This window comes from Anastrepha ludens, chromosome 6, assembly GCF_028408465.1.
Source record: "Anastrepha ludens isolate Willacy chromosome 6, idAnaLude1.1, whole genome shotgun sequence".
Taxonomy (NCBI): domain Eukaryota; kingdom Metazoa; phylum Arthropoda; class Insecta; order Diptera; family Tephritidae; genus Anastrepha; species Anastrepha ludens.
This window is the reverse complement of record NC_071502.1, coordinates 126,690,551-126,717,420: the sequence shown is the minus strand read 5'-3', so window position 1 is coordinate 126,717,420 and position 26,870 is coordinate 126,690,551. Positions and strand designations below refer to the sequence as shown.

Sequence of the window (26,870 nt, the reverse complement as noted above, 5' to 3'; positions counted from 1 at the left end):
TATCGCTCGTCCCGAAGATATTTTCACTATACAAAATATTTTTATAAATGGTTTATTTTTCATTTTACAAGTATGCTACGTACATGTAGGTATGCTAGTTATTTCATAGAACAGTACCTTTCAAGTTTTCAGGGGTTTTAAATTGCGTTACTTTATATTTTATTTGTGACTTCTTTGATTTGATAAAAACGCTAAATGACCTTTAGGGCATTTGTTGGCATAGTGCCCCTTGTTTCCACATTTATAGCAAGTTATTTCATCTAACGGCTTCGGTACCTTGGTAAAGTTATTACTGGACGACACATGGTCAGCATTATTTTTAATCTCAGAGTTTTCCTTAAAGCTAAAGTTTTGACTGGGTTTTTGAAAACTGCCATATTTGAATCGATTTTCATTGGCTTCGTTAGCATCAGGATTCTTTTTACACGCCGAAGCCTTGTGACCCAATTCACCACAAAAATGACACGTAGGCACTTTTTTCAGAAGCAATTCTTTAGTCATGTCAGAAATCGGAGGTAGTTCAAAACGAGGATGCATAAATTTACAACTCCAGCCATTAGAACAAAATCCAGCTAAGTAATTACTACAAAGCACGCGACGTACGTGACGATGTCTGCAATGGGGTCCATGCCTGCAAAACCCTCGGTCGTACCAGGGGCAATCTTTTACTTTACTTTCGGGATCAATATGCAGGAAGGGGCATTCTTTATTATGACAAGCATTGAAACGCGAATAGAAGTAGCATTCTGGCATTTTTTTCATGTCATATTCGTGTAAGAACTCACATTGGTCTCCTTTTTTACATAGTCCGCGAAGCCAATGTTTGCATACAATAGTTCTGTCTCCTCTAATATGACGAAACGGGCAAGATGAACCCTTTTCACACTCAATTCCATTTTGAGAGCTTACGAACTGACAAACGGCAGCCATTGATTCTAAGAAAAATTATTCGAATTTTATAAAACCCCTTTATTATTAATATTATTATTTCTTACTTACTGTCCATCCCGAAAAATGGCAAAGCAATAGCGCCAATTTGTTCAACTAAATCCTTCTCGATTTTAAAATCAATATTACTAACATTTGCTAGTAAAATTTCCATTTTTGTACTACAATATTATTCCAAGTACCGATATAAACATTCTTTGATTGCCACTCGAAGCTGCCATATCAAGCAATACACATTCTACTTTTCTCAATACTGCCAGATATTATCAATTTCATCATAACGGCGCATCTACAGAAGAAATCACGTATTACCGATCAGCTGTCATTTAAAAAGAAATTTAAAATATTGATACCTTGAAGTTGTTCCTACGGCAAACACGAAGAAAGAGTTCGAAATCTTACAGTGAACAAATCTTGAATTAAAACAGAAAGATGGATAGAGACGTAAAATGTACTAGTCATATCCTTAGGGACTTTACAAGCGGCGTCGATGTAGACGAATATGTGTTCCAACTAGATATTGAAGAGTCATCGACCAAAATGCAAGAAAAGGCAGAGAATCCAGGACCATCATCACCTATAGGCATGAATGTGATGATGACTGCGATATCACAAACGTAGTCGCAAATATCAACGCAAATGTCATCACAGATATCGCAAATGTGATCCCAGATGTCACAGGTATCATCGAATGTATCAGTGGATATGTCATTGCAGATGTCACAAATGTGAGCCGAGTTGTCGTAGAAGATAAATGAGCAGCTGGAAATAATAAGCGCTGGAAAAGCAGGATACGCATATATCCAAGTTAGAAATAGAGAAAACACATATGATGTTCCAACGGGAAGCGATTGAGGCTGAAGTAGTTGCAGTGAAGGCTCGCCTTTGTGAACTGCAATTAAATCGTCCGAATATCGGGGTAACTACGAGAGGCTGATGGCAGCAATAAAGACACGTCACGGGAGTGACCACAGACAGTAAATGTTCCAGATGGAACTGACGAATCGCTGCCAGGAGACAAATGAGACCTTGCAGGAATGTACGACAGGGATTGATCGTTTGGTGCATTTGGTGTATGCAAAGAAAATAGCAGATTTCGTGGAGAAGATGGAACGAAGCATGCATAAGATTTATACAACATCGGGACACGAAACGGCCAGCATACTAAACACCGAAGGAGACGTTTGCTGAAACACTGTTTTTTGCACAAAATCGATCAGGTGTGAGTTGAACCGCTTACCTCAAAAAAAGAAACAATTAGGAGAATAATAAGATATTACTTTCCTCATTTTGCACGACAGAGAATCTTAAACAACAATGGGCGAATGAGATACCAAAGCAAAAACATGTATTCGCCTTGAGGCGAGCAAAAACTTTCCAGACGAATCGAGTTGCGAAATCTAGAAATTACGATAGTATTTTAGCACAGCTTTATGCGCATAGGTTATTCAGTCTTAAGTTAAGCGTGTGAGCATGTAAACGAAATATAAAGCAATAAAGGGATACAATAAAGCAAGCAAATTGTGTTGCCATAAGTTTGTAGCTTTTACTTTACAGTCTAACGATCGAACTCAGTGAAATAAGTGTGAGACGTTTTACTTGGATAAACATATGGATAAATAGTGTATGTAGGTGGGCACACTAACGTAACTAAGTATCTGGGCAATTGCTTTCCCAGGTTCGCATTCATATGAACTATATTATCAAGGTTTTCATAGATTGGTGTCGCAATTTCGGAAAATATGGAAATGTTTCCACCCGCTTTTATGAGCATAACAATTAATTTTGACGTAAAAACATACCGAAAAATTGCTCACCTATTCGGAAAAAATTCAAAAGTAATTTATATACAATTTTGCATAACATACTATATTTTACATACTTTGCGACAAACCTGTATTTTTTCTAAAAGTTACAATTTTTATTTGTGTCTGTTGTTATATCTGGGACACGGTGGCCGATTAAAAAATTCGCAGTGTGCGCACATAGAAGAAGGTCTTGCTAATCAAGTGGTTGGTCAATAGTTGGCATACTTTTTAGTTTCATCTCCATTGGGCTACACATACAACTATTTAATCACCGCTGATTAAGTTGGTATAATGTGCACACCTTCATATCTCTTCATATGATTCAAGAGAGAACGACTAAACTCATAACAATATTGTTATGCTTTCTCTAAATAAAAAGTCACAAATTAATGGCAACGCAACTTACTTTATTTAATTTAGCACTTAATCGCTTAACCACACGTTTACACGTTCGCGTTTACGTTTTAATTTACGACTGAGTACTTTATGCGCGTGCATTTCTTGATGTGGTAATTTGTACCTTCTGGCAACTTCTATGTCGTTGTTGCTGTAGCAGTATACTTATACATTCTCAGTGTTATGTACAGAGAACGTAAATTGAATTGATATAATTGAATTGAATTTACGTTCTCTGTTATGTAGATCACAGGTAGCATAGATGACTAGATAGGAAACTCTTTTTCTCGTGAGAGCGCTGAAAAATGTGCATTTTTAATAACATTTGCCAATATTGCCACACTAGTATAAACATGAATTGGGTATTTTTAAACAAAAATTGGGAATTTTTAGTTTCCACACCTCCATTGAGGTTAGTACTTAGTGTGCGGTTGCCCAATAGCCTTATATCACTCGTAAACACCTACATATACTAAAAATAAAGCAAAAAATTTTAAAATTTAAATGTAAATGAAATTATTTAAAACTGAAATACAAAAGCAATTTAATAATAATAAAGTAATGAACACGAAAAACATAAGTAATAATTAAAAACATGACATGTTGCGATTTTTTAATATAACACTGAAAGTTGGTAACAAAAAAAAATTCTCAAACAACGAACAGAATAAGTTTAAGCAGATTACCTTAAATTTTTGTAAAATATCTCAAACTAAAATTCAATTCCCTTACCTACTCTTTTCAACCATAGAATATTTACGTATATACAAATTTACATAAACCAACACACAGTTTTCAATAAAATTACATTATGTACATAAGACTAATTAAAAGTAAAAGTCGAAAAGGATATAACGAGCTTTGGATTCTACAACCTCACTTCAGTTCAAATTATTACATTTCAATTGAATTAATTTTAAGACAAATAATTATAAACATTTCAACACGTCATTTCTCCATTAAGCAAAAAGGAACTGTTTTCGTCAGTTATTTTCGTTCCAAGGTGGATTTATTAAGGTGACAGCATTCACCCAGCTGAATTTTTCACCGTAGGTATGGCTTACGTCAAAAATGATATGCTTTGTTTGTGTGTATTGGTATGTTTACATTCGTATGTTTACATTTGCTTGCTGATTTTGACGTGATGGTTGGACCAAACGCAACAACAAATACATGTAGGGTTTTACTTATATGGGTTTGCTGTCACCTGTAATAAATTCGCCTTGGCGCGTTCTCTCTCAAAATGAAAGAATTTCCCATCTTATTATCTGTGACAGGTAGTCTTCGTCTAGCTCATCTAGTGGTAGGCCCAGGAAATTTGCTGTTTCAACCGGTTGGGTTCAGAGGGAAAGGGGTGTTGATGAGTGGGTTTGATGGGGCGTGCAAAAAGGTGCTTAGTGTCGTGCGGAGTGCCTTCACTGCTGGACATATTTTTAGTACGTCGGGGTCGATTCTAGATAAGTAGCAGTTCAACCTGCTACAGTATTCAGACCGATGACGGCATTCGGGGGTCGGGAGCTTAAGAAGGTGGTAAGTGTCTCCCGATGAATGTCGTTTATAGTTTGTATGAACACTGTCTGGTCTAGTAATTATCGATCTGTTTTGCCTAGATCTCGTCGGCGTAATTGAAGAGATGCCTTTTGATGTGCCTAGGAAACATCTCAGGCTCAAGCAGGTGTCTGCATGGGTCGGACCTACTGAGCAGTTTGTTGTGCTCCTGGCACATTGTGGGCACATCAGGAGGCAATACCTCGCTGTCCGAACAAGGGCGTTTTGGCAAATATGAAGCTTATTCCATTGCATATTACTAGTTCCAGGTGATCAGAGACGCGTAGCGTAGTTTAGAACTCGACGGGGAATAACTTCTGTCTCATTGTTGTTGTTGTATCATATATATATGGGGAATGCTGCCAAAGTGACAGTCCTTGGTCGGATATAAAACCGAGTCGTTCCGGTTTAGTATAACGTATTGTCGTGGGAATGCTTCTGTTGTTGCTGTTGTAGCAGCATAAACATCCACCATACATGTATGGGGAGTGCTGCTGGAGTGACAGTTCTTGGCCGGATAAAAATCCCAGTCGTTCCGGTAACGTAGAACCGTCTGTCGTGGGCACGCCGTTTGGTGTGGTAGCACCAATGGTTTCGCGAACTTTCGTGGTTTTTTACAATATGTTATATTAATAGCAATAGTAAAAAAGCCACTCGTTACAATCGCACTTTTACGTTCTCTGGCAGAAATAGTACAGAGTGTAAACAAACCCAGGGTTGTTCGAAGAAAAGTTAAATTGCTCAAATTTGGCTGGCGACCAACTTTGTTGAAAGTACACACAAATCACACGGGGCCCTCATTTTTATTATTTTGTTTACTTTAAAAATCAAAATATTCATTGGTTGATTCACAAACAAGTATTTGTGTATATATAAAAATTGCTGTGCTGACTTTGTTCAAATGCCAAAAACGAGGTAGGGGTTTGTGGATGGAGCCTTCTTTGTATTATTTACACGGAAATTAAAAAAAAAATTAATCTTATTGCTGGTTTCTGAAATACATATTTTTGTCGCTGAGTTGCCCTAGCAAGATTGGAATAGTTAAAAGTTATTGCTTTTTCGTGCTTGAAGAAAAACCTTTCAAAACAGCATTGACAGCTGATTGACAATTTTGCATGTAATCTGGAATATGTGAACGGGTATATTAATTGCGTGTATTTACTGCTCATTACTGCATTACGTTCACACATGCAACGTCTGTATATGAGTAAAATAAATATGTCTTGATGGCGACAGCAGATGGCGGGACCGAACTCGCTAGAAGATACGAGCTGCTAGATGTAGAAATTTCGATAGTTATTAAGCACATGTGATTACCACTCGAATCTCCGTGCTGAAACCCCAAAATGATGGAACATTTTTTTTTCTAATAGCGGTCGCCCTCAGCAGGCAATGGCATACCTCCGATTGTATTTTTGCCATGAAAAAAGTCCTCATAAAAAATATATATAACAATTTAAAACAATATTACAATATAGTAGAGTATGGCTTAAATAACGTATTATAGTTTTATGATTTCGTAAAGAAAATATATTCTCACCCTGTGTTGCGTTCCAAAAATTGTTTGTACTCAGTTTTAGAAGCAAAGCTAGCAATTTAAAGCCCTTTTCAAACATTTCCTAAAATATAGTTCGTGCATTTCGCAGGATTTTATGGCAAATTTAATAGAAGTAGAAGTGATTTTGGCTACATTTTGTTCCTTGATTATTATTATTATTTTTTAAACAAATTGTGGTTACTCTTAATGCCAGTAAGCTTGGCAAATATATTGTGCGACAATGTCTGTGCATTACAAATTTAAAAGTGCTCTAGACTTTGACACAGTCACATTTGACGGCCTCAATATTTCAGTCGGCGATTTAAAGAGAGCGATTATACACCAAAAACGATTGGGAAAAGTGACTGACTTTGATTTGCAAATAACAAATGCTCAAACTAAAGAAGGTTAGTATTGTATTTAACTGAATACAACTAATGACTTGTACGAACCATATTATATGTACATGCCAGTATGAATACGTGTTAAAGGTAATGGTTGCTTTCATGGGCCAGTCGTTCATTGTTTGTTACATCAGATAACAAAATTGAAGGAATTTGTGCTATGTATTCCTACTCGGCACACTAGCTGGTATACGGTTAATCATGCTGCAGGTTGATTCTCGACTTGGAATATTGCAGTGCTTCTGTCCTAAAACACATGTTTGCATCCGTCAGTATAAACACTTTTGGCACTTGTATTGTTTTATTAAGCGAAACTAATTGTGGTGCCTTACCTACGAAGTTAGCAAACCTTTTGTGTGCTGCTCCTAAGCCCGTTCCTAAGATCCCTTAAAAGTTATTTATTATGCGGCTCTCCAAAGCAAAACTTTTTTGACATAAGTTTATACCGAATGACTAGTTATAGTATATAATCGTAAGATGTGTTCTACTTTTCTAGATAGAAAGCAAATGGATTTGCCAGTATAAACGCAGGACAATGTTCAATATAAGAATTAGAAGTTTTGAACAATTTAAACATATATAGAATTTCACTTATGATATTTTAATCTTGTTGGGAAATTTAGACCAAACATCTTTCCGCAAGCAATTGTTGTTGTTGTTGTAGCAGTATCTTCCCCCTGTCAGTGTAGTGTAATCACCGGTCGTCTTCGTCTAGCTCATCTAACGGGAGGCCCAGGAAACTAGCTCTTTCGTTCTCACGACAGTCGGTTCTACGTTACCGGAACGAGCCGGATTTATATCCGGCCAAGGACTGTCACTTCAACAGCTTTCCCCATATATGTATGGGGAATGTTTATGCTGCTACAACAACAACAACGGGTTGGGTCCAGAGGGAGAGAGGTGTTAAATGAGTGGGTTTGATGGGGCATGTGAAAAGGTGGTTAGTGTCGTGCGGGGTGCCTTCACATGCCGGGGTGCCTCACATTCCCCGTATGTAAGTATGGGGAATGTTTATGCTGCTACAACAACAAACAACAACGGGTTGGGTCCAGAGGGAGAGCGATGTTAGATGAGTGGGTTTGATGGGGCATGTGAAAAGATGGTTAGTGTCGTGCGGGGTGCCTTCACATGCCGGACATATGTTCACATTGTCGGGGTCGATTCTGGATAAGTAGGAGCTTAACCTGCTACAGAATCCAGAACGTAATTGTCCCAAGGTTACGCGGGACTCTCGGGGAGGCTGGAGCTCTTCGTCTGCAATAGGTGGTGGTTGGACTCCGATAACGGCATCCGGAGGTCGGGAGCTTAAGAAGGTGGTAAGGGTCTCCCGATGAATGTCGTTTATGGCCTGTCTGTACACTGTCTGATCCTGGAGTGGTCTGTCTGTTTTGTCCTGGATCTCGTCCACGTAGTTGAGGAAGTGTCTCCTGATGTGCCTGGGAGGTGGCTCAGGCTCAAGCAGGTGTCTGCATGGGTGAGGCCTACGGTGACACCCTAGCAGAAACTGCTTCCCGGCAATTTTGTTATGCTCCTTTACAGGAAGCATGTGAGCCTCGTCATGCAGGTGTTGAATTGGGGACATCAGGAGACATCGTGTCGCGGTCCTAGTAGCAGTATTTTGGCAGGTCTGGAGCTTCGTCCACTGCGTATCACTGGTTCCAGGCGACCAGACAGGCGCAGCATAGTTAAGAACCGGTCGGCCTATTGCTTTGAAAGTCGACAGCAACATTTCTTTGTCTTTGCCCCATGTGCTGCCGGCGAGCGACTTGAGGACCTTGTTGCGATTCTGTACTCTCGTTGCAATAGCGGTTGTGTGCGCTGAGAAGGAGAGCAAGCTGTCAAAGGTGACTCCCAATATTCTGGGGTTATTTACCGTCGGTATTGGGGTATCATCGACGTGTACCTGAAGTTGCAGCTTGACCTCCTTTGTCCAGGTGGTAAAAAGGGTCGCCGTGGATTTAGTGGGAGAAAGTTTTAAGTTTCTCGCAGTGAAAAAGCGAGAAAGGCGGGCGAGGTAGTCGTTTACTTTGATGCATAGGCCATGTCATTGCACGACGCCATTATCGTGCAGTCGTCGGCGTATGAGACCAGTGAGACTCCCTCTGGTGGCTGGGGGAGTTTCGAAATATAGAAATTAAAAAGCAAGGGTGAAAGGACACCATCCTGTGGTACTGCTTGCTTTATTTTTCTCTGTTTTGAAGTTTGATCTCGGGATGTGGCGGGAGTGTCGACTGATAAATATCATCTAGTAGCGTGGAATGGCTGACTGTATCGAAAGCCTTCTTTAGGTCCAACGCTACTAGGACAGTCCTCTCGCAGGGGCGGTTTTGGTTAAGCCCGCGATTTATCTGGGCGTTTATGGCGGTGAGTGCAGTGGTGGTGCTGTGCACTCGTCGGAATCCGTGCTGATGTGGGGCTGGGGCCAGGTGTGTCGTGTAGAGTGGGAGTAGGAGGGCTTCAAGTGTCTTCACTACTGGGGAAAGGAGAGTTATCGGCCGATAAGACTCCCCTTGGTTGGCGGGTTTCCCAGGTTTCAGTAGTGGGACCACTCTCCCTGGTTTCCACTTGTCAGGGATGATGAGAGTGGCCAGGGACAAATTGAAGACCCTTTTGAGGAATCCTACTCCCAGGGGTCCCAGATGCTTCAGCATCAGCGCGTTTAATCCGTCAGGGCCAATGGCTTTCGATGATTTCGACTTGTTGATGGCCCCCTGAACCTCATCACCGGAGAAAGTAAGTGGCGCACTGTCGTTCGTCAGTTTGTGCAGCCTTCTGGTAACACGACGTTTGGTTCTGTCGCCCGGAGGATGTAGTATGAAAAGCCGTTTAAAATAGCTCGCGCATCTCTTCGGGTCCGACGAAGTGCAACCGTTGAAGGTGATAGCCACCTTGTCGTTGTGCTTCGTCGGGTTCGACAGAGACCTAACGGTGGACCAGAGCTTACTCACCCCCAGAGGTGAGGTTACAGGTCTTCAGGTGCTCAACCCATTTGGTCCGCTTATGTTGATTCACCAGTTGCCGGATCTCCAAATTCAGATCCCTTATGCGGGGATCACCGGGATCGGCCTGGCGTAGGTGGTCACGCTCGTTTGCTAAACTGGCTGCTTCGGCTGGGAAATGAGGACGGATGTCCTTATAACATCCAGCTGGGATGAAGCGAGCCGCAGCAGCTGTGAGCACCTTGCGGAATGCGCGTTCGCCGACGCGCACATCAGTGGGGATGGGAAGAGCGGCGAAGGTGTCCTCGGTGAATTCCGTGAAGCCGGCCCAATTAGCTTTTTTAAAGTTAAAATAGGACCGGTGATTCGCGGAAACGAAATCGGCAGGTCTCTCGATCGAGACGATAATGGGCAAGTGGTCTGATGCAAGCGATAGCATAGGTCGCCACGTTATGCTATTTATCAGACCCGCGCTAGCTATTGTTAGGTCAGGCGAGCTGCTGCAATTGCCCACTACCCTGGTGGGGGCGTCGTCGTTCACAGTGCTGAATGTCGAGTCGTCTATCTGCTCTGCCAGTTGCTGTCCCCTACGATCATTTGGCAGGCTTGAATGCCAAAGATCGTGATGCGCATTGAAGTCACCTACAACCAATCGGTTTTCACCTCTGATGAGCGCACCTATATCAGGGTTTTATCCTGCCGGGCAGAAGGTGACAGGGGGTATATATATTATATGTTAAATATTTCGAGCTCGGAATCGCCTGACCGGACAGCTATGCCTTGACATTCTAAGGTGCTGTCCCTGGGGTCGATTCCTTCATCGATGAGACGATACTGCACTGTGTGGTGGACTATAAACGCTAGGCCACCACCATTGTCTCGCTCGCGATCGTGTCTGTGCACGTTATAGCCATCCCTGGTGATCAGAGATGACCTAGCGTGCAACTTTGTCTCTTGGACCGCAGCTATTTTAATACTGTGCCGGCTCCTAAAGTCAACTATCTCGTCGACCTTGTAGTTAAACTGGAGAAGCTTGAAGCTTCTCGGTGAGGTCTGTGTAATTCGGGGGGTGAGGGACGCGTGGGGTTGTCTACGTTGGACCTGCTGCGCAATCCACTGTGGTTGTTGCGGCCTGATGGTGGTGCAGAGCTCTGCAGCAGGGGGCAACGTAGGCAGTTGTTCACTCACGGGTGGTGCGCAGGCCGGAACATCTCCGAAAATGGCACCAGCCATTGCAGGAATTGCATTGGACTGATACCAGATTCCGAGGTATTACGGTCTGACACACGGAACAGACTGTACGGGGGACCAGGAGCTGCTGGTTTGTCCCCGCACTGGGGTTGGAGCAGGAAGGAAGGGGAGGGGTTGAAGGGGAGTTGTGTTGCTCCGATAGGCTGCTCACCGTGGAGGTGTGGGTTGTGGTGGCGGTTGGTAGTGCCGGCCTGTCAGGGGGTGTAGTAGCCGTGGAGGCATCAGACGCCTGCTGGCGGGAGCAACACGTGGCCACATACCGTGTGGACCACTCCCTGTGCGACTTAAGGCCTGAACAGGTCTTAAGGTGGCTCCACCCGTTGCACTTATTACACCTAACCGAGGTGGAGGTCGGGTGAAGCCGTTTGTGGCAGACGCAGCAGTAGAATACTTCTGGCCCAGGGTTGGATTCGATTCCAGCCCTGAGGAGAAGCATTTGGAGCAGGATTGCTGCGAGAGTTTGCTCCTGTGACGTAAGGGGTGGGGTGATATGCGATACACTAGACAGGGCTAGTATACTACCGAGTCGTTCCGGTAACGTAGAACCGGCTGTCATGGGAATCTTATGTTTTCGTCGTTTGTTTTTCTTTTATAAAATAAATGAAATGATATGGTTTTCTTTTATTTCAACTTTATTGTGGACATTGTGGACATTCATTGTGTGTAAAATCCATTGTGGATATTATTTATGTGCAGAATATGTATTTAAAATAAGTCATCGTCAAAACGCTCAGTGCACAAAAAGTAAGGATGATGTTCAAGGGACTTACTCTAGTTAACAAACGTTGCTAAGGACTTGCTATATAACTGCTCAGTGAGGTCCTGTCACGGCGAACAATAAAATGAGGCGCTAATGGACAGAAAGGAATTAACAGCGAATAACGATTCAATGTAAGGATTCTAAAATTAAAATCCAAGATTAGACAATTTTTCATTACGACCTTCCATCAGAAGTTCAGAACACTTGATTTAATTTTTATCGCAGGTCAAAAGGAAAGTCGTAAAGGTTTAAATCGGTAACAAAATCCGACACCAGCTTAAGCTTTCATTTTAGTTTAGGAAAGATGAGGGACAGTAATAAAATCGCTCATTCCAATGGCGTCGGGACTGCTTGTACTACCAACTTAAATAAAATCACTGTAAAATTTGCCCATTAGATAGAAACCGGCCCAGTAGTACGGTTCTGAATATCGTCTATTCCGATCGTATGACTACAAAGGCGTTCAATGAAAATTCGGCTTAGAAACTATGTAGGTCTTTCCAATCGAATGGTCAGTGCGGCGTTGGAACTTATTCTTTCAGACCGCCTGTATATAAATCCGTACTGTGCTGCTCGGAATCTAATCCATTCCGATAGCATCAATAATGTATACTACTATATTCCAATACATTAACTAGGTAATAACTATAAAATGTACTGTAAAAACTTAAAAAATGAAAATTAAATAATAATTTGTTTTATTGTACACACATACTTATGCAAGAGTGTTAATATTGTACTATATGTTATATAGGTATATAATTGTATAATTAAGGTCTTAAGAACGTAATAAATAACTAAATATATAAATATGTTTTCAAAAAAACAAATACCCAGTAGGAGTCACTGAAGTTGAAATATTTATAATATTATATATAAAATATAATTGTGCGCTTTTGGCTTATGTTCAGAATACTTTATTGGTACCTATTTAGCTTAATGAAATAAAATACCGCAGACAATTATATATGCACATACATATATGAGTTACATGATAATAAACTATTTAGATACAAATGCGTGTTCTATAAAAATATATAATATACTTATATAGGGTTTTTCAGTAAGAGCGCTTCAACTTTTGAACTTTTTTGAATAAAACACAAACGGTTTGACTTTTTTTAACTAATTTTTTTTTTATTATCGAGTTTGAACATATACATTTAAGTATGAAATTCGATTTCTTTTGCATGACCACCGCGCGCACGTTTTACGAAGTCCAATCGTTGAACCCAATTTTCGACCACTCTTTTGCATAAATCGGCCGAAATTCCAGCAATTTCGCGTTCAATATTGGCTCTGAGCTCACAAATCGTCGCCGGCTTGTTACTGTAGACCAATGACTTCACATAACCCCAAAACGGGACTGCTTGTTAAATGGACCGTAAAATGGCCGTAATGCTCTTAAAGTAGCAGCAACAGAACGATTATTTTCATAAAAAATTTGCACGATTTGCAATCGTTGCTCAAGTGTGTAGCGTTCCATCATGAAATGTATACTAATGAAGTTTACAAATGACAAGCGAAAAATAAAAAATATTGCGTCGTTCGCCCTCCCTATCGGAAAAAAGTTGAAGCGCACCTATTGAATAACCCATTATTTAGATAATCAAAAAAATATTTCATTAAACAAACATTGAATTTGGGCCAGTATTATTTAGAAAGAAAGAAGATATATATAGCACAGCTCACTACATTGTCCAATTTGTATTATTATTAATGATAAAATTAATATTTTATAGAATATCAAGAGGATTCGGCGTTAATTCCGAAGAATACGTCACTTATTATTGCCCGGATTCCAATATCTCAGCCAAAAAAAGTTTGGAATCCCCAAAATATAGAAAAAACTCAGCAGACACGAACGTTAGCTCGAGCAGATGGTAACTCTTTAGACCTATCAAAAATGAAAGGCAGTGAAGAAGACAAAATATTGGAAATGATGATTCAAAGTACAGCTGATTACGATCCTAAAAGGTAAAATTAAAAATATAATTTGCAAGTATAACATACTTTCATGAATACTAATGTTTAATGATATCATTACTATTTTGACTCAAAAATGCTATATTACATTTAAAATATAAACAGTGTTATTCTTGCATTATGTAATAGTATTTTGTTACTATTTAAATGTTTTTGAATTTCAGCTATCATAGAATAAGAGGCCATTCTCAAGTTGGAGAAGTTCCTTCTACCTATCGCTGTAACAGGTGCAAGAAAACAGGACATTGGATAAAAAATTGCCCTTACAATTTAGGCAAAGAGCATAGTGATGTCAAAAGGAATACCGGAATACCAAGATCGTTCCTTGACAAAGATGATAAGTAAGAAAAATATTTCATATTACTATATATAAATATTTGGAGCATACGACCTTCGTTGCGTGCTTGGCCGAGCTCCTCTAGTTTGTGGTGTGCATCTTGATGTTTATTGGCCACAATAGGCTTCGAATGGTAGTCACGCGTAAATTTATTTGCTATGGCGGCCGCAATAATTAAAATCAATAAGTTGAATTCGTTACTAAATCATCAATTCTGGATGAAACCAAACTAAATTTACCAAAAAAAAAAAAAAAAAATAAATACATAGTTATAAATTAATTAACCCTCTGGTGCCCAAATTTTATTTTTGAATGAAAAAAATTGCTTTGGGTGGGGATTATGTAAAATTAAAGGTTCTTTATCAAGAAAGTGAAATTTTGTTCCTTGATCCGATTATATAGGGATAAAACCTTACCCCGCCTGCAGGCGGCTTTGGGAAAGAACGCCAAAAAAAAAATCTAAATGAAAAACTTGCAAATTCAGTGTATTACGTACTTTTATTGAACAAAACATAAAGTTTTTAACAGAAATCAATACAAAACAAACAGTCAGTCTTATTTCAAATAGTTTTAGAAAAATTTCTACAAAAGAAAGGCATGCTTTTGGGCATAAATAGGCAGATGGTGCAAATTATTTATGGTGAAAATTGTGAAAGCAGTCCTTTTGCTGGGAAAAACAAAGATTCAGATTCCATTTTCGGCACCTTTCGCACCTTTTTTTACCGGTGCGTGATAAAAACTTTGCAAAATGTCCAACTCCGTCGTAGCGAACGTCGTCAGGAGGTAAGTAAGCTTTTCTTCCTGGAGCTCTTGGTATTGAAGAATATTGTTGTTTGCATAGTACGTATGCGATCTCTGCCCGGAAGTTCGGCAGTTGGTACTGCCTAGCATGCGTGTCAATCTTGTTAATTCTTCTGAACAAAACATAAGCGTTTATCATGGCCATATCAAGCAGGTGATTAAAAAGTCGGTTTGTGTACTTATTGCTCTTTACCGGAATCTTATATCGCCCAATTAGTCCATCCATGAGGTCGACGCCCCCCATATATGACTATTATATTCACGGACTACATTGAGGCAATCGGCATCAACAAATTTTTTTTCTGAGCGGACGAACCGCGACATCTTATTTATAACATTTGTTTCATTCTGGAAGGGCTTTTCGCCTGCGTCACTCGATGCGAGTCACACTATTTTATTGTCCTTCCAAACTGGTAAAGAAATGTCAACTCCTAAAGCAGATCCACAAAATTCAGTTGAATATCCACGGGGTTATTTCCTGAGATCAAGATCTGTCGGAAGTTTGCAATTCGGAATTCGATTTGAACGAATAGTTCCCAGCGAATGTATTCCGCGTGATTTTAGATAAACCAGAAGTGGCAGTGACGTGTAATAGTTGTCAAAATATGTTATATGGTTTTTAAAATGTGGAATATTACGGGAAAATCGGACCACCACATTCGCTGATGCCCCAAGATCTGGTGTATCAGTCAGAACAGCATTGTCTCCTGCGCCGCAATATATTTCGAAGTTATAACAAAATCCGAAGGAGTCACACAAAACGAAGAGTTTTATACCCCATTTATGTGGTTTATCTGGCAGATATTGTCGAAGGAAAGTCCTCATCTTCGGTGCGCACATTTGTTCATCGTCACATAAACGTTGAGTCATCGGAATGGACTGAAACCTGTTATTGAAATGATCAACGAGACATAAATTGACAACATGTACATAAATTGACACACACTTCTGATTCCAGCATAGAATCTGACAAATTTACCGCCCTGTTAATCACCTCGTCAATTCCAGTGTCGATAGGTAATTCTGCATCGTCCACATTATCGTCTAAAAGATCTTCGAAATCTTCTTCCACGTCTGTATCATCGTCGATTTCTAGTAAATCCAAAAATGTTGCAATATCTTCATCATTGAGGGATGATAATTTAGACTTTTGTCGTTGATCCATTTCTAAAAAACCAAAACTTTAAGCTTAGCCCCCCTCTAAAAATATCAAAATTTCAAACTTACCGCATAGTGTTATTTATTCCGAGTTATCCCAGGACCGCCTCTAGACGGGCTGTCTTCAAAGGTTTATAAAATACAGGAAACACTTTTTTTGTTATTATTTTTAACTTTCGTATTTTGAACACAACCAGCAACACTATGATAATTTTTATTATAAGCTAAATACACTTCTAATATTTTTATTTAATTTTTAAAATACACCACTTTTGCAGAATAATTAATTTGACCGCTTTTCACTATTTTCCGACTTCAAATGACTATGACGGCTGATTAAAAAACAAGACGCTGCTGCAAATGCACCAGCAATAATTTTGGGACTTTCCGGAATTAGAAAGAGTTTAAAAAGTAACGAAATGGTATTTTAAAAGGGAATAAGCGTGAAATAAACTTAGGCCGTCTACAGGCGGTCTTGGGTACTAGAGGGTTAATGTTTACAGTATATCAGGTGCAGAAGTAAGTTACTAGCTGCGAATAGAAGCCGGAACAGCGTTCCAAATACCAATAGCATTAACGAAAATAGCCTTTTAAATGATAAATTATCTAATCCTATTTTATTTATAAAATTTATAAGCTTCGACAAAATCATAATAAAAATAAATAATTTTAAAATTTCACAAAATAAAATAACAAATAATTTATTTATATAAAATCTATCTCTCACCGAATAAATTTTATTTGCATTATTTGTTTAACCGCGGCTGTTGGCACAAATTTAGCCAATACTACTAAAATTATTACTTCCAAATTAGGAAGTTGCAACTTAAATAAAGAATTACAGCTGTGAAAATTAAAATAACAGTACCCTTAAAAATTATTTCGAGATCATTTTTAACACACTTTTATTAGGTCGGGTTGTATGTATGTATGTATGTATGTAACGGAATCTTTGAGCTTAATTTTCACTGGCTTCTAAAAATCTGATCGACTTGAAATTTTGCACACCTATCAAGGACCGATGACAATGCAATAATTTGATAAAAGTTTTCTATTATCCTTATTAGGATTGCCAGGATTAATATTTTCTTTTTTTACCTGTGGGCAAAAAGTAAGGTGAATTTGGTTGTAAAATGAAAAATCTTTATTTATTCTTGTAAATCAATTTCATCCCCTTCAAAACAATCCCCTCTCAATGAAATACACTTATGCCAACGATTTTTCCAATCCCCGAAACATGCCAAATAGTCCATTTCCGGTATAGCCATCAGTACTTTCTTTGATTCAGCTTTTACCTCCTCAGTCAACTCGAAACGCGTTCCATGGAATGGTCTCTTGAGTTTTGGGAATAGCCAGAAGTCACACGGAGCCAAATCAGGCGAATATGGTGGTTGCGGAACGATATGTGTGGAATTTTTGGCGAAATGGTGCAGTGCAATGGCGTGGGATGCATTTTGCTTCACTTTCATAACCTTCTGTACATAGGTAGTTGCCAATAGAATGATTGTAATATTTACTATTTCAAGCATCCTGACTTAAACTATTCTAGTTTCATGTTTCGAGTCCCATATTTGTACATTTTTGTAAACAAAACCTCTATCATCAACATCATCATCATATTGGCATTACAGTCCGGGGTGGACCCATTGCTTCCTCTATAATACACTTCCATGCTCCTAAGAAATCTGGTTTATTTATCGCTCTATGTTGTGAGATTCTCAGCTTTCATGTGTCGTCTGACGCGTCTTGCAGCTATCATCACCTTGGCCGGCCTCTCCTTCTTGCGCCTTCAGGACTCGCTTCAAAAACTTTGCGACTTATAAACCGAGCTACATTTCGTTCCGCGATTAAACCACTAAGCTCGTAATTATACCGTATACGAGTACATATCATCTAATCGTATAGGGCCGAATATTTTTCTGAGATTTTTTCTTTTCTATATCAAGCATCCCACGTTTTTAACTCTAATTTGAATTACTCTATTTGTATCTTAATTTTTGTTATAATTCTGTTCTGAGGTTGTTGTTGTTGTTGTTTTAACAGCATAGTTTGCCCTGTCAGTGTAGGTATATCATCTATCGTCTTCGTCTAGCTCATCTAGGGGTAGGCCCAGGAAACATGCTGTTTCGACAGGTTGGGTCCAGAGGGAGAGGGGGGTTAGATGAGTCTGATTAAGGGGGCATGTGAAGAGGTGGTTAGTGTCGTGCGGGGTACCTTCACATGCCGGACATGTGTTTGGTATGTCGGGGTCAATTCTGGATAAGTAGGAGTTTAACCTGCTACAATATCCAGAACGTAATTGTGCCAATGTTACACGAGTCTCACGGGGAAGCTGGAGCTCTTCATCTGCAATGGGTGGTGGTTGGACTCCGATTACGGCATTCACGGGACGGGAGTTCATGAAGGTGGTAACGGTCTCCCGGTGAATGTCGTTTATTGACTGTCTGATTACTGTCCGGTCCAGTAGGTCTCGGTCAGTTTTGTCCTGGAGTTCGTCAGCGTAGTCGAGGAGGTGTCTCCTGACGTGCCTGGGAGGCGGCTCAGGCTCAAGCAGGTGTCTGCAGGGGTGAAACCTGCGGTAACACCCCAGCAGGAACTGCTTGCTGAGCAATTTGTTGTGCTCCGCGACTGGGAGCATTTGTGCCTCGTTGTGCAGGTGTTGTATGGGTGACATCAGGAGGCACCCGGTCGCTGTCCGAATGGCGGTATTCTGACATGTCTGGAGCTTTATCCACTGCGAATCACTAGTACCAGGCGACCAGACAGGCGCAGCATAGTTTAGAACCGGCCGGCCAATTGCCTTAAATGTCGAAAGCAACAGTTCTTTGTCCTTGCCCCAAGTGCTGCCGGCCAGCGATTTGAGGACCTTGTTGCGATTTTGGACTTTAGTGGCAATTGCGGTTGTATGCGCAGAGAAGGAGAGCAAGCTGTCAAAGGTTACACCCAAAATTTTGGGGTTATTCACAGTCGGAATTGGTGTGTCGTCGACTTTTACCTTAAGGGTCAGCTTGACCTCCTTTGTCCAGGTGGTGAAAAGGGTCGCCGTGGACTTGGTGGGGGAAAGTTGGAGATTCCTCGCAGTGAAAAAGCGAGAAAGGTCGGTGAGGTAGTTGTTCACTTTGGAACACAGGCCATCGATGTCATTGCCCGACGCCATTATCGTGCAATCGTCAGCGTATGAGATCAGGGAAGCTCCCGCTGGTGGTTGGGGGAGCTTCGAGATGTAGAAGTTAAAAAGCAAGGGTGAAAGGACACCACCCTGCTGTACGCCTTGCTTAATCTTCCTCTGCTTTGACATTTGATCTCGAAAAATCACTGACGAGTGCCGACCGCTCAGGTAGTTCGCGGACCACCTCTTCAGCCCTGGCGGGAGTGTCGACTGATAAATATCATCTAGTAGCGTGGAATGGCTGACTGTATCGAAAGCCTTCTTTAGGTCCAACGCTACTAGGACAGTCCTCTCGCAGGGGCGGTTTTGGTTAAGCCCGCGATTTATCTGGGCGTTTATGGCGGTGAGTGCAGTGGTGGTGCTGTGCACTCGTCGGAATCCGTGCTGATGTGGGGCTGGGGCCAGATGTGTCGTGAAGAGTGGGATTAGGAGGGCTTCAAGTGTCTTCACTACTGGGGAAAGGAGAGTTATCGGCCGATAAGACTCCCCTTGGCTGGCGGGTTTCCCAGGTTTCAATAGTGGGACCACTCTCCCTGCTTTCCACTTGTCAGGGATGATGAGAGTGGCCAGAGACAAATTGAAGACCCTTGTGAGGTATCCTACTCCCAGGGGTCCCAGATGCTTCAGCATCAGCGCGTTTAGTCCGTCAGGGCCAATGGCTTTCGATGATTTCGACTTGTTGATGGCCCCCTGAACCTCATCACCGGAGAAAGTAAGTGGCGCACTGTCGTTCGTCAGTTTGTGCAGCCTTCTGGTAACACGACGTTTGGTTCTGTCGCCCGGAGGATGCAGTGTAAACAGCCGGCTAAAATAGCTCGCGCATCTCTTCGGGTCCGACGAAGTACAACCGTTGAAGGTGATAGCCACCTTGTCGTTGTGTTTCGTCGGGTTCGACAGAGACCTAACGGTGGACCAGAGCTTACTCACTCCGGAGGTGAGGTTACAAGTCTTCAGGTGCTCAACCCATTTAGTCCGCTTATGTTGATTTACCAGTTGCCGGATCTCCAAATTGAGATCCCTTATGCGGGGATCCCCGGGATCGGCCTGGCGTAGGTGGTCACGCTCGTTTGCTAAACTGGCTGCTTCGGCTGGGAAATGAGGACGGATGTCCTTATAACATCCAGCTGGGATGAAGCGAGCCGCAGCAGCTGTGAGCACCTTGCGGAATGCGCGTTCGCCGACGCGCACATCAGTGGGGATGGGAAGAGCGGCGAAGGTGTCCTCGGTGAATTCCGTGAAGCCGGCCCAATTAGCTTTTTTAAAGTTAAAATAGGACCGGTGATTCGCGGAAACGAAATCGGCAGGTCTCTCGATCGAGACGATAATGGGCAAGTGGTCTGATGCAAGCGATAGCATAGGTCGCCACGTTATGCTATTTATCAGACCCGCGCTAGCTATTGTTAGGTCAGGCGAGCTGCTACAATTGCCCACTACCCTGGTGGGGGCGTCGTCGTTCACAGTGCTGAATGTCGAGTCGTCTATCTGCTCTGCCAATTGCTGTCCCCTACGATCATTTGGCAGGCTTGAATGCCAAAGATCGTGATGCGCATTAAAGTCACCTACAACCAATCGGTTTTCACCTCTGATGAGCGCACCTATATCAGGGTGATATCCTGCCGGGCAGCAGGTGACAGGGGGTATGTATATGTTAAAAATTTCGAGCTCGGAATCGCCTGACCGGACAGCTATGCCTTGACATTCTAAGGTGCTGTCCCTGGGGTCGATTCCTTCATCGATAAGACGATACTGCACAGTGTGGTGGACTATAAACGCTAGGCCACCACCGTTGTCTCGCTCGCGATCGTGTCTGTGCACGTTATAGCCATCCCTGGTGATCAGAGATGACCTAGCGTGCAACTTTGTTTCTTGGACCGCAGCTATCTTGATACTGTGCCGGTTCATGAAGTCGACTATCTCGTCGACCTTACTCGTAAGTCCGTTGCAGTTAAACTGGAGAAGCTTGAAGCTTCTCGGTGAGGTCAGTGTAATCCGGGGGGTGAGGGACGCGTGGGGTTGTCTACGTTGGACCTGCTGTGCAATCCACTGTGGTTGTTGCGGCCTGATGGTGGTGGGCGGCCGCGCCTCCGGGGGAGGTAGTGGGTGCAGAGCTCTGCAGCAGGGGGCAACGTAGGCAGTTGTCCACCAGCCACTGCAGGAATTGCATTGGACTGATACCAGATTCCGAGGTATTACGGTCTGACACACGGAACAGACTGTACGGGGGACCAGGAGCTGCTGGTTTGTCCCCGCACTGGGGTTGGAGCAGGAAGGGGTAGGAGGGGTTAAAGGGGAGTTGTTCTGAGGTAGTTGACTATGACTGATCGTTCGATTTGCTATTACTTCATTATAGGTCTCTTTGTCATTAAAATTTATTTTATACTTTTTAGTTCGATTGGCAATAAAAGCGTGTTTTTTAGTTTTTTTAAACTATTTTTTATTTTTCTTATAAATCATACAAAATAAAATTATCTACGAAGGGTTAAGGGATCTCAGATGAGTAGGGTTTAAGGGGTTATACGCAGTTATGAAGCAAATAAAAGACGGGTTGTCAAGGATTTATCCTGAAGAAACTTCAGAATATTTTAATTTGAAAATTTTTGGCGGTTATAAAAGCATCCTTCAAGAACGTAACAAAATTTTTTATTTATGAAAATGTTGCAGGCGATTTCTGGAACCTCCTTTAAAAAAGACGATTTACGGTGTACATCGTAACTCAGGATTGGATTATCTGAAATCAAAAAACCAAACAAATTTTGTTAATATATTAGATTATCTAGTAATTAATCGTTCGGCTAATCAAAATAGTGAATTTTCACAAAATGGCAGCTTTTAAAAGAAATGATTTCGATTTTTACGTTAAAATTTGGCCGTAAATTGATTATAAAATGGAAAATAAGTATCAGATTTACAAAAGGAACGGTTAATTACTAGAAAATGTATCTTTAAAGATTGAGTTAAAACGGTTGACCGATCAAACAAGCCGTTTTCGAGATATCGTGTACACCGACTTGAAAAATGCCGTTTTGAAAAAACACCTTTAAAGTTTCAATACCTACCTTAAAACTTGCCGAGGCATCTCTACATATTTAGGTATAACTCCGAAAGTATTGATTAGATCTACTTCAAATTTCGTGCGTATACTTTTGAATATATGTACATTACAAAAATGCAATAAAAAAATCGATTTTTTTGAAAGTCATAACTGCGTATAACCCCTTAACTGAATATATCTGGCAACTACGTAAATAACGGTTCTATTTTAGAAGGTTGTTTTTATTAAAAATCAATTTCGTGAATAAAATATGGCATTATTCGCGCTGCATGTCGTGACTAGCCGATGAAAAAACTAATAGCTCTAGATATCTTGTAAAAAAAATTCTAAAAATAGTAAAGGACTTTGATTCAAAATTACAAGAATAATTGGCGGTTTTTATACATCGTGGGACACCTTCATAAATAATTACGCCTATTTAAGATACAATATATTATAACATGTGTTGGAGCCAACTTGCAATTCAACCATGTATAGTTTAAGTACGAAAAAAATATCAACCCTGTTTGTAACTTCTTTACTTCTTCTTCTTGTATTAATGCTTACTGTGACTCAATTCACTCCAATAAAGTTCTTCAAACGAAACGGTCGTGTTTATATATAATATTATATATTTAATTGCGCTTTTCTCTAACAACATGTGTTGCTATATAACGGCAAGAAAGTTACCATGAAAGAGCCGTTGCAGCTTTTCCTTATCGTAACGGCGACACCCTGTGTACAGTTAACTCGAAATTTTAAATAGCGCGCCAACGAAATCGCGATGACGGCGCCGAGTGATTTTTCCCTAAGTTTTTTTGGTGAATAACTAGGCTATCTTTAAACATGCATGAACATGCTTCTATTCTTTTGCTTCTTTCAACGAGCAGAATACATTGTGTCGAGCATTTGTTGACAAGTAGTTAATGTGATTGTTAATACGCCTCCTAACATGAAGAGAACATTATTTTCTTATTTCGAGCGCCTTGATCCAGAATCAGAACCAAAAATAAAAAAGAAGGAAAAACAGGTAAAGTTAAAAATTTGTATCCAAGAACAGTCAGTGTACAGTTGGTGCTCAAATTAATAGAATCGCTATGAAAAATTCAAGTTTCAGCCATTTAACTGATAATAATCAAAGAATAGTCTATTTTTAATATGTTGTTTATTAAATTTCTATAATACGACAAAAACAATATTCAAACCAGTCTTTTATTAAAAAAATATCAAAAAAAAAATCAAAAAATCAATATTTTGCGTGAGCACCTCGTGCAGCAATTAAAACCGGAATCCTTTTGGGTATGCTTTCAACGCATTTTAAGCAGTTTGTTTTTATTTGGTCGTCATTTTTCCAAATATTTTGCAGTCTTTCGCTCAGTTGATCTTTATTTGTAATATTATCTTTCGATATTTCTGTCTTTGTTGACTCTTAAAGGTTCTCAATTGGATTGAGGTCAGGTGAGTTTCCTGGCCAATTAAGAACCTGAATTTTTTGCTCTTCCAAAAAGCTGCTCACAAAAAGCCAAATATATCGAACGGTAATTTCGACAAAGCAATGATTGCTACAATGTTTCACATTATACAAAAAAGTAGCATTTCCTAACATTTTTGCAAACTACACGTCATTAAACTCGGTAATTTGTTCCTCTACAGTATGATTCTAATAATTTGAGCACCCACTGTAAGTAAAAAGTTAACTTTTTTTGTACAAGATATTTTACTGTAAACAATCATTCTGTGTATACAAGTGTTTTCACTCCAAATCTTTTTAACTCGTGCATATTTTTATTATAACTCAACATGCAGAGCTTGATTAAGGAAATGTATCACTCTACGTAGTTGGCTTTTTACGTTCTTTACCTCTACGAAATATCATTTTTAGTTTCAAAATTCACAATATAATTTACAATATGAATGAAAGTAAAAATAAACTACAAATTCTGGATTTCTTACTTATTGTTTTAGATTGAAAACACAGAGAAGTCGAACCTTGAGGAAAATACAGTAGAACAAACTTTAGAACAATCTGTAAAACAATCAGCCGAAAAAAATACGTCAATACAAAACGAAATTCCACCCTCGTTCAAAAACGACATAGCTTCAGCCACAACGAAACTCTCGAGTAAAAAAAATGCAAATGAAATTCTAAACATCGTCAATGATTCGTGGGTACCACCAGCTAATTTTTCGTTTCCGAAATCAACCACAAAAAATTTATCGTTTCAAAGAAAATGGCTTGAGGAATTTTATTGGTTGGCATATTCTGCCAAAGAAAACGGTGCATACTGTAAGTATTGCATAGCTTTTGGCATAAAAACCGGTGGAATAGGCAATGTAAGTCTAGGGAAACTCATCAAAAAGCCGTTTAAAAGCCGTGTTTCCAAGACACGCAAAAGAAACTTTTCGAAACCACAAAAACCTTGATTACCATAAAAAATCCGTTGTCGGTATTGAAAATTTACGTGATATTCAGCTCGGTAAAACTAAATCTATCGATGAACGACTTGACAAGCAACTTGAAAAAACGAAAGAAGAAAATCATGAGAGACTGAAACCCATAGTTAGCGCTGTAATTTTGTGTGGACGAAATTAAAAATGGCTGATCCAATATGGCGGACGATCTTTCGAAAATTTAATGTAATTCGCTTGAAACTTGTTATTGGATCTGCCATTTTGAATTTTAAAAAACTAACATCAGATTTGTAATCATCGACACCAATGTCGAACATACATAGTTTTCTAAGAATCTGTTGCGCCATTAAAGAGGGCGTTAAGAAAATGAATTTGCATGTCTAAAAGTCTTAAATTCAAAATAGTATAACTTTTTTTTCATTCATCCTAGAAGTCTTTTAAAAAATGGATTTTAAAGCTACAGAGTATTACTTTGCGATTCCGTTGTGGAAAATAAAAAAAAAATTTACCTTACTCAAAAAAAATTCATAAAGATGTCCAAAATCGGCATTTCTTGACTATTTAACCACAAATTGCCAAAAGTCCTGACGTGCTGGAGCATTTTCAAGATCAAATTCGTTTTCAGCACAAAAAAAACTTCAAGAGACACTCGTAGCCGTTTTAGAAATTGGACAAAAATGAAATTACGCAGGCCTGTGTAATTATTCAAAATTTTGAATTGCGTCCGTCGTAATATAATTGTTTTTATTATAAAATAAATTAAAACTGGAAGAAAAATCTAATAAACTGCTAATGCATATAAAAAAACATTTTAGAGCATGATTCCAATGGGGGGGGTCCGGACCCGAAACCGGCCCCCCCCGTGGATCCGCCACTGAATGCAATATAATTTGTGGAAAAGCTGGAAAAAAGAGGAGGAAAGCGAAAAACTTCCCTAAAAAGACGATCGCAGAATTGTAAGGTGTCCAAGGACAGTCACTTGAAATCGGCCATACAAATTAAAAAATAGGTGAACTTAAATGTTTCTGACATTACTGTATAGGAAGCTGGATTAGCAGCTCGAAGGCCACGAATTTTTCTTAATTTTGGTGTTTCAACCGAGATTCGAACCTACGTTCTCTCTTGATTCCGAATGATAGTCACGCACCAACCCATTCGGCTATGGCTTTGTCTATACCTAATTTTAAAATCATCATTTCATTAATTTCACTCTATATGTTTCTACTCTTACGTTGTTGTTGTTCCCCCCATAATGCTACTGGAGTGACAATCCTTGGCGGATAGATTCCGGGTCGTTCCGGTGACTTAGAACCGACTGCCGTGGGAACGTGTACTCATATTGTACTCTCACGTATTTATTCCTATCCTCTAAATACACTGGAAGATTTTAATTTTAATTTTGTGAACTGCCATAATGTTATTTAGTTGAATTTTTTCTTTTATATTAAGCCACTTTAATTACCTTAATTGATGTAATTTCCATTTGTGTTTGATTGCAGCATGTATATGCGATTGAGGAACAATATTCAAATAGTGGTTTAATCACGACATATATATTTATTGCTGTCCTATCTATTTTATTGTGAATTCTTCTAATTTGTTACCAATCTTCTTGTATATGTATTCTATATGATCCTTAAAATTTAATTCTTTATCAATAATTACTCCTAGATATTTAATTGCGTTATTATTTTTATTAAGTTTTTTGTTGCTTATTTGTAATTCAAATATTCCGTTAAAGTTATTTTCCATTTGTTCATTTTTAACCATTTAGTGACCTCGTTAATCTCAGCTTATATTTAATTTTTGCATTCTTCCTCACTTTCTCGTTCAGCATAAATTAGGGTGTCATCAGATATCTTACCATTTACTTTCGTTCTTTGGTGGCTATCTTCTAAGTATGACTTAAACTATTCTAGTTTCATGTTTCGAGTCCCATATTTGTACATTTTTGTAAACAAAACCTCTATCATCAACATCATCATCATATTGGCATTACAGTCCGGGGTGGACCCATTGCTTCCTCTATAATACACTTCCATGCTCCTAAGAAATCTGGTTTATTTATCGCTCTATGTTGTGAGATTCTCAGCTTTCATGTGTCGTCTGACGCGTCTTGCAGCTATCATCACCTTGGCCGGCCTCTCCTTCTTGCGCCTTCAGGACTCGCTTCAAAAACTTTGCGACTTATAAACCGAGCTACATTTCGTTCCGCGATTAAACCACTAAGCTCGTAATTATACCGTATACGAGTACATATCATCTAATCGTATAGGGCCGAATATTTTTCTGAGATTTTTTCTTTTAAATCGCGTCATTAACTTTAAGGACCCATGTTTCACAGCCGTAGGTGAAAATCGGCTGCTACAACTACAACAGCCGGTC

General features: G+C 39.9%; 3 protein-coding genes across 3 annotated transcripts in view; 2 read left to right on the top strand and 1 right to left on the bottom strand.

Annotated features, from left to right (window-relative positions):
* Window positions 1-36: 36 nt before the first annotated feature.
* On the bottom strand, window positions 37-1,175 carry LOC128866905 (cleavage and polyadenylation specificity factor subunit 4). Its single transcript, XM_054107946.1, has 2 exons — window positions 1,000-1,175; window positions 37-935 (listed from the first exon to the last, which is right to left on the bottom strand). Exons 1-2 carry the CDS (start codon window positions 1,100-1,102, stop codon window positions 160-162), a joined length of 879 nt encoding a protein of 292 aa, XP_053963921.1. The 5' UTR covers window positions 1,103-1,175; the 3' UTR covers window positions 37-159.
* Window positions 1,176-6,303: 5,128 nt separating this feature from the next.
* Window positions 6,304-26,870, top strand: part of LOC128868454 (E3 ubiquitin-protein ligase RBBP6) — a 34,963-nt gene continuing 14,396 nt past the window's right edge. Inside the window, exons 1-3 of the mRNA XM_054110556.1 lie at window positions 6,304-6,644; window positions 13,334-13,568; window positions 13,742-13,918. Coding sequence (XP_053966531.1) covers window positions 6,479-6,644; window positions 13,334-13,568; window positions 13,742-13,918 — 578 coding nt within the window. The 5' untranslated portion in view covers window positions 6,304-6,478. The remainder of the gene's footprint in view (window positions 6,645-13,333; window positions 13,569-13,741; window positions 13,919-26,870) is intronic.
* Window positions 22,279-25,484, top strand: LOC128868455 (uncharacterized). Its single transcript, XM_054110557.1, has 2 exons — window positions 22,279-23,103; window positions 24,039-25,484. Exons 1-2 carry the CDS (start codon window positions 23,026-23,028, stop codon window positions 24,495-24,497), a joined length of 537 nt encoding a protein of 178 aa, XP_053966532.1. The 5' UTR covers window positions 22,279-23,025; the 3' UTR covers window positions 24,498-25,484.

What these genes read in the sequence shown, in the direction of transcription:
- LOC128868455 (XM_054110557.1), top strand. Translation starts at nt 23,026, where the DNA reads ATGAAGAGAACATTATTTTCTTATTTCGAGCGCCTTGATCCAGAATCA. An exon ending in TAAAAAAGAAGGAAAAACAG is followed by an intron (nt 23,104 to 24,038) that starts GTAAAGTTAAAA and finishes TTATTGTTTTAG; the next exon opens with ATTGAAAACACAGAGAAGTC.
- LOC128866905 (XM_054107946.1), bottom strand. Translation starts at nt 1,102, where the DNA reads ATGGAAATTTTACTAGCAAATGTTAGTAATATTGATTTTAAAATCGAG. An exon ending in GCCATTTTTCGGGATGGACA is followed by an intron (nt 936 to 999) that starts GTAAGTAAGAAA and finishes AATTTTTCTTAG; the next exon opens with AATCAATGGCTGCCGTTTGT.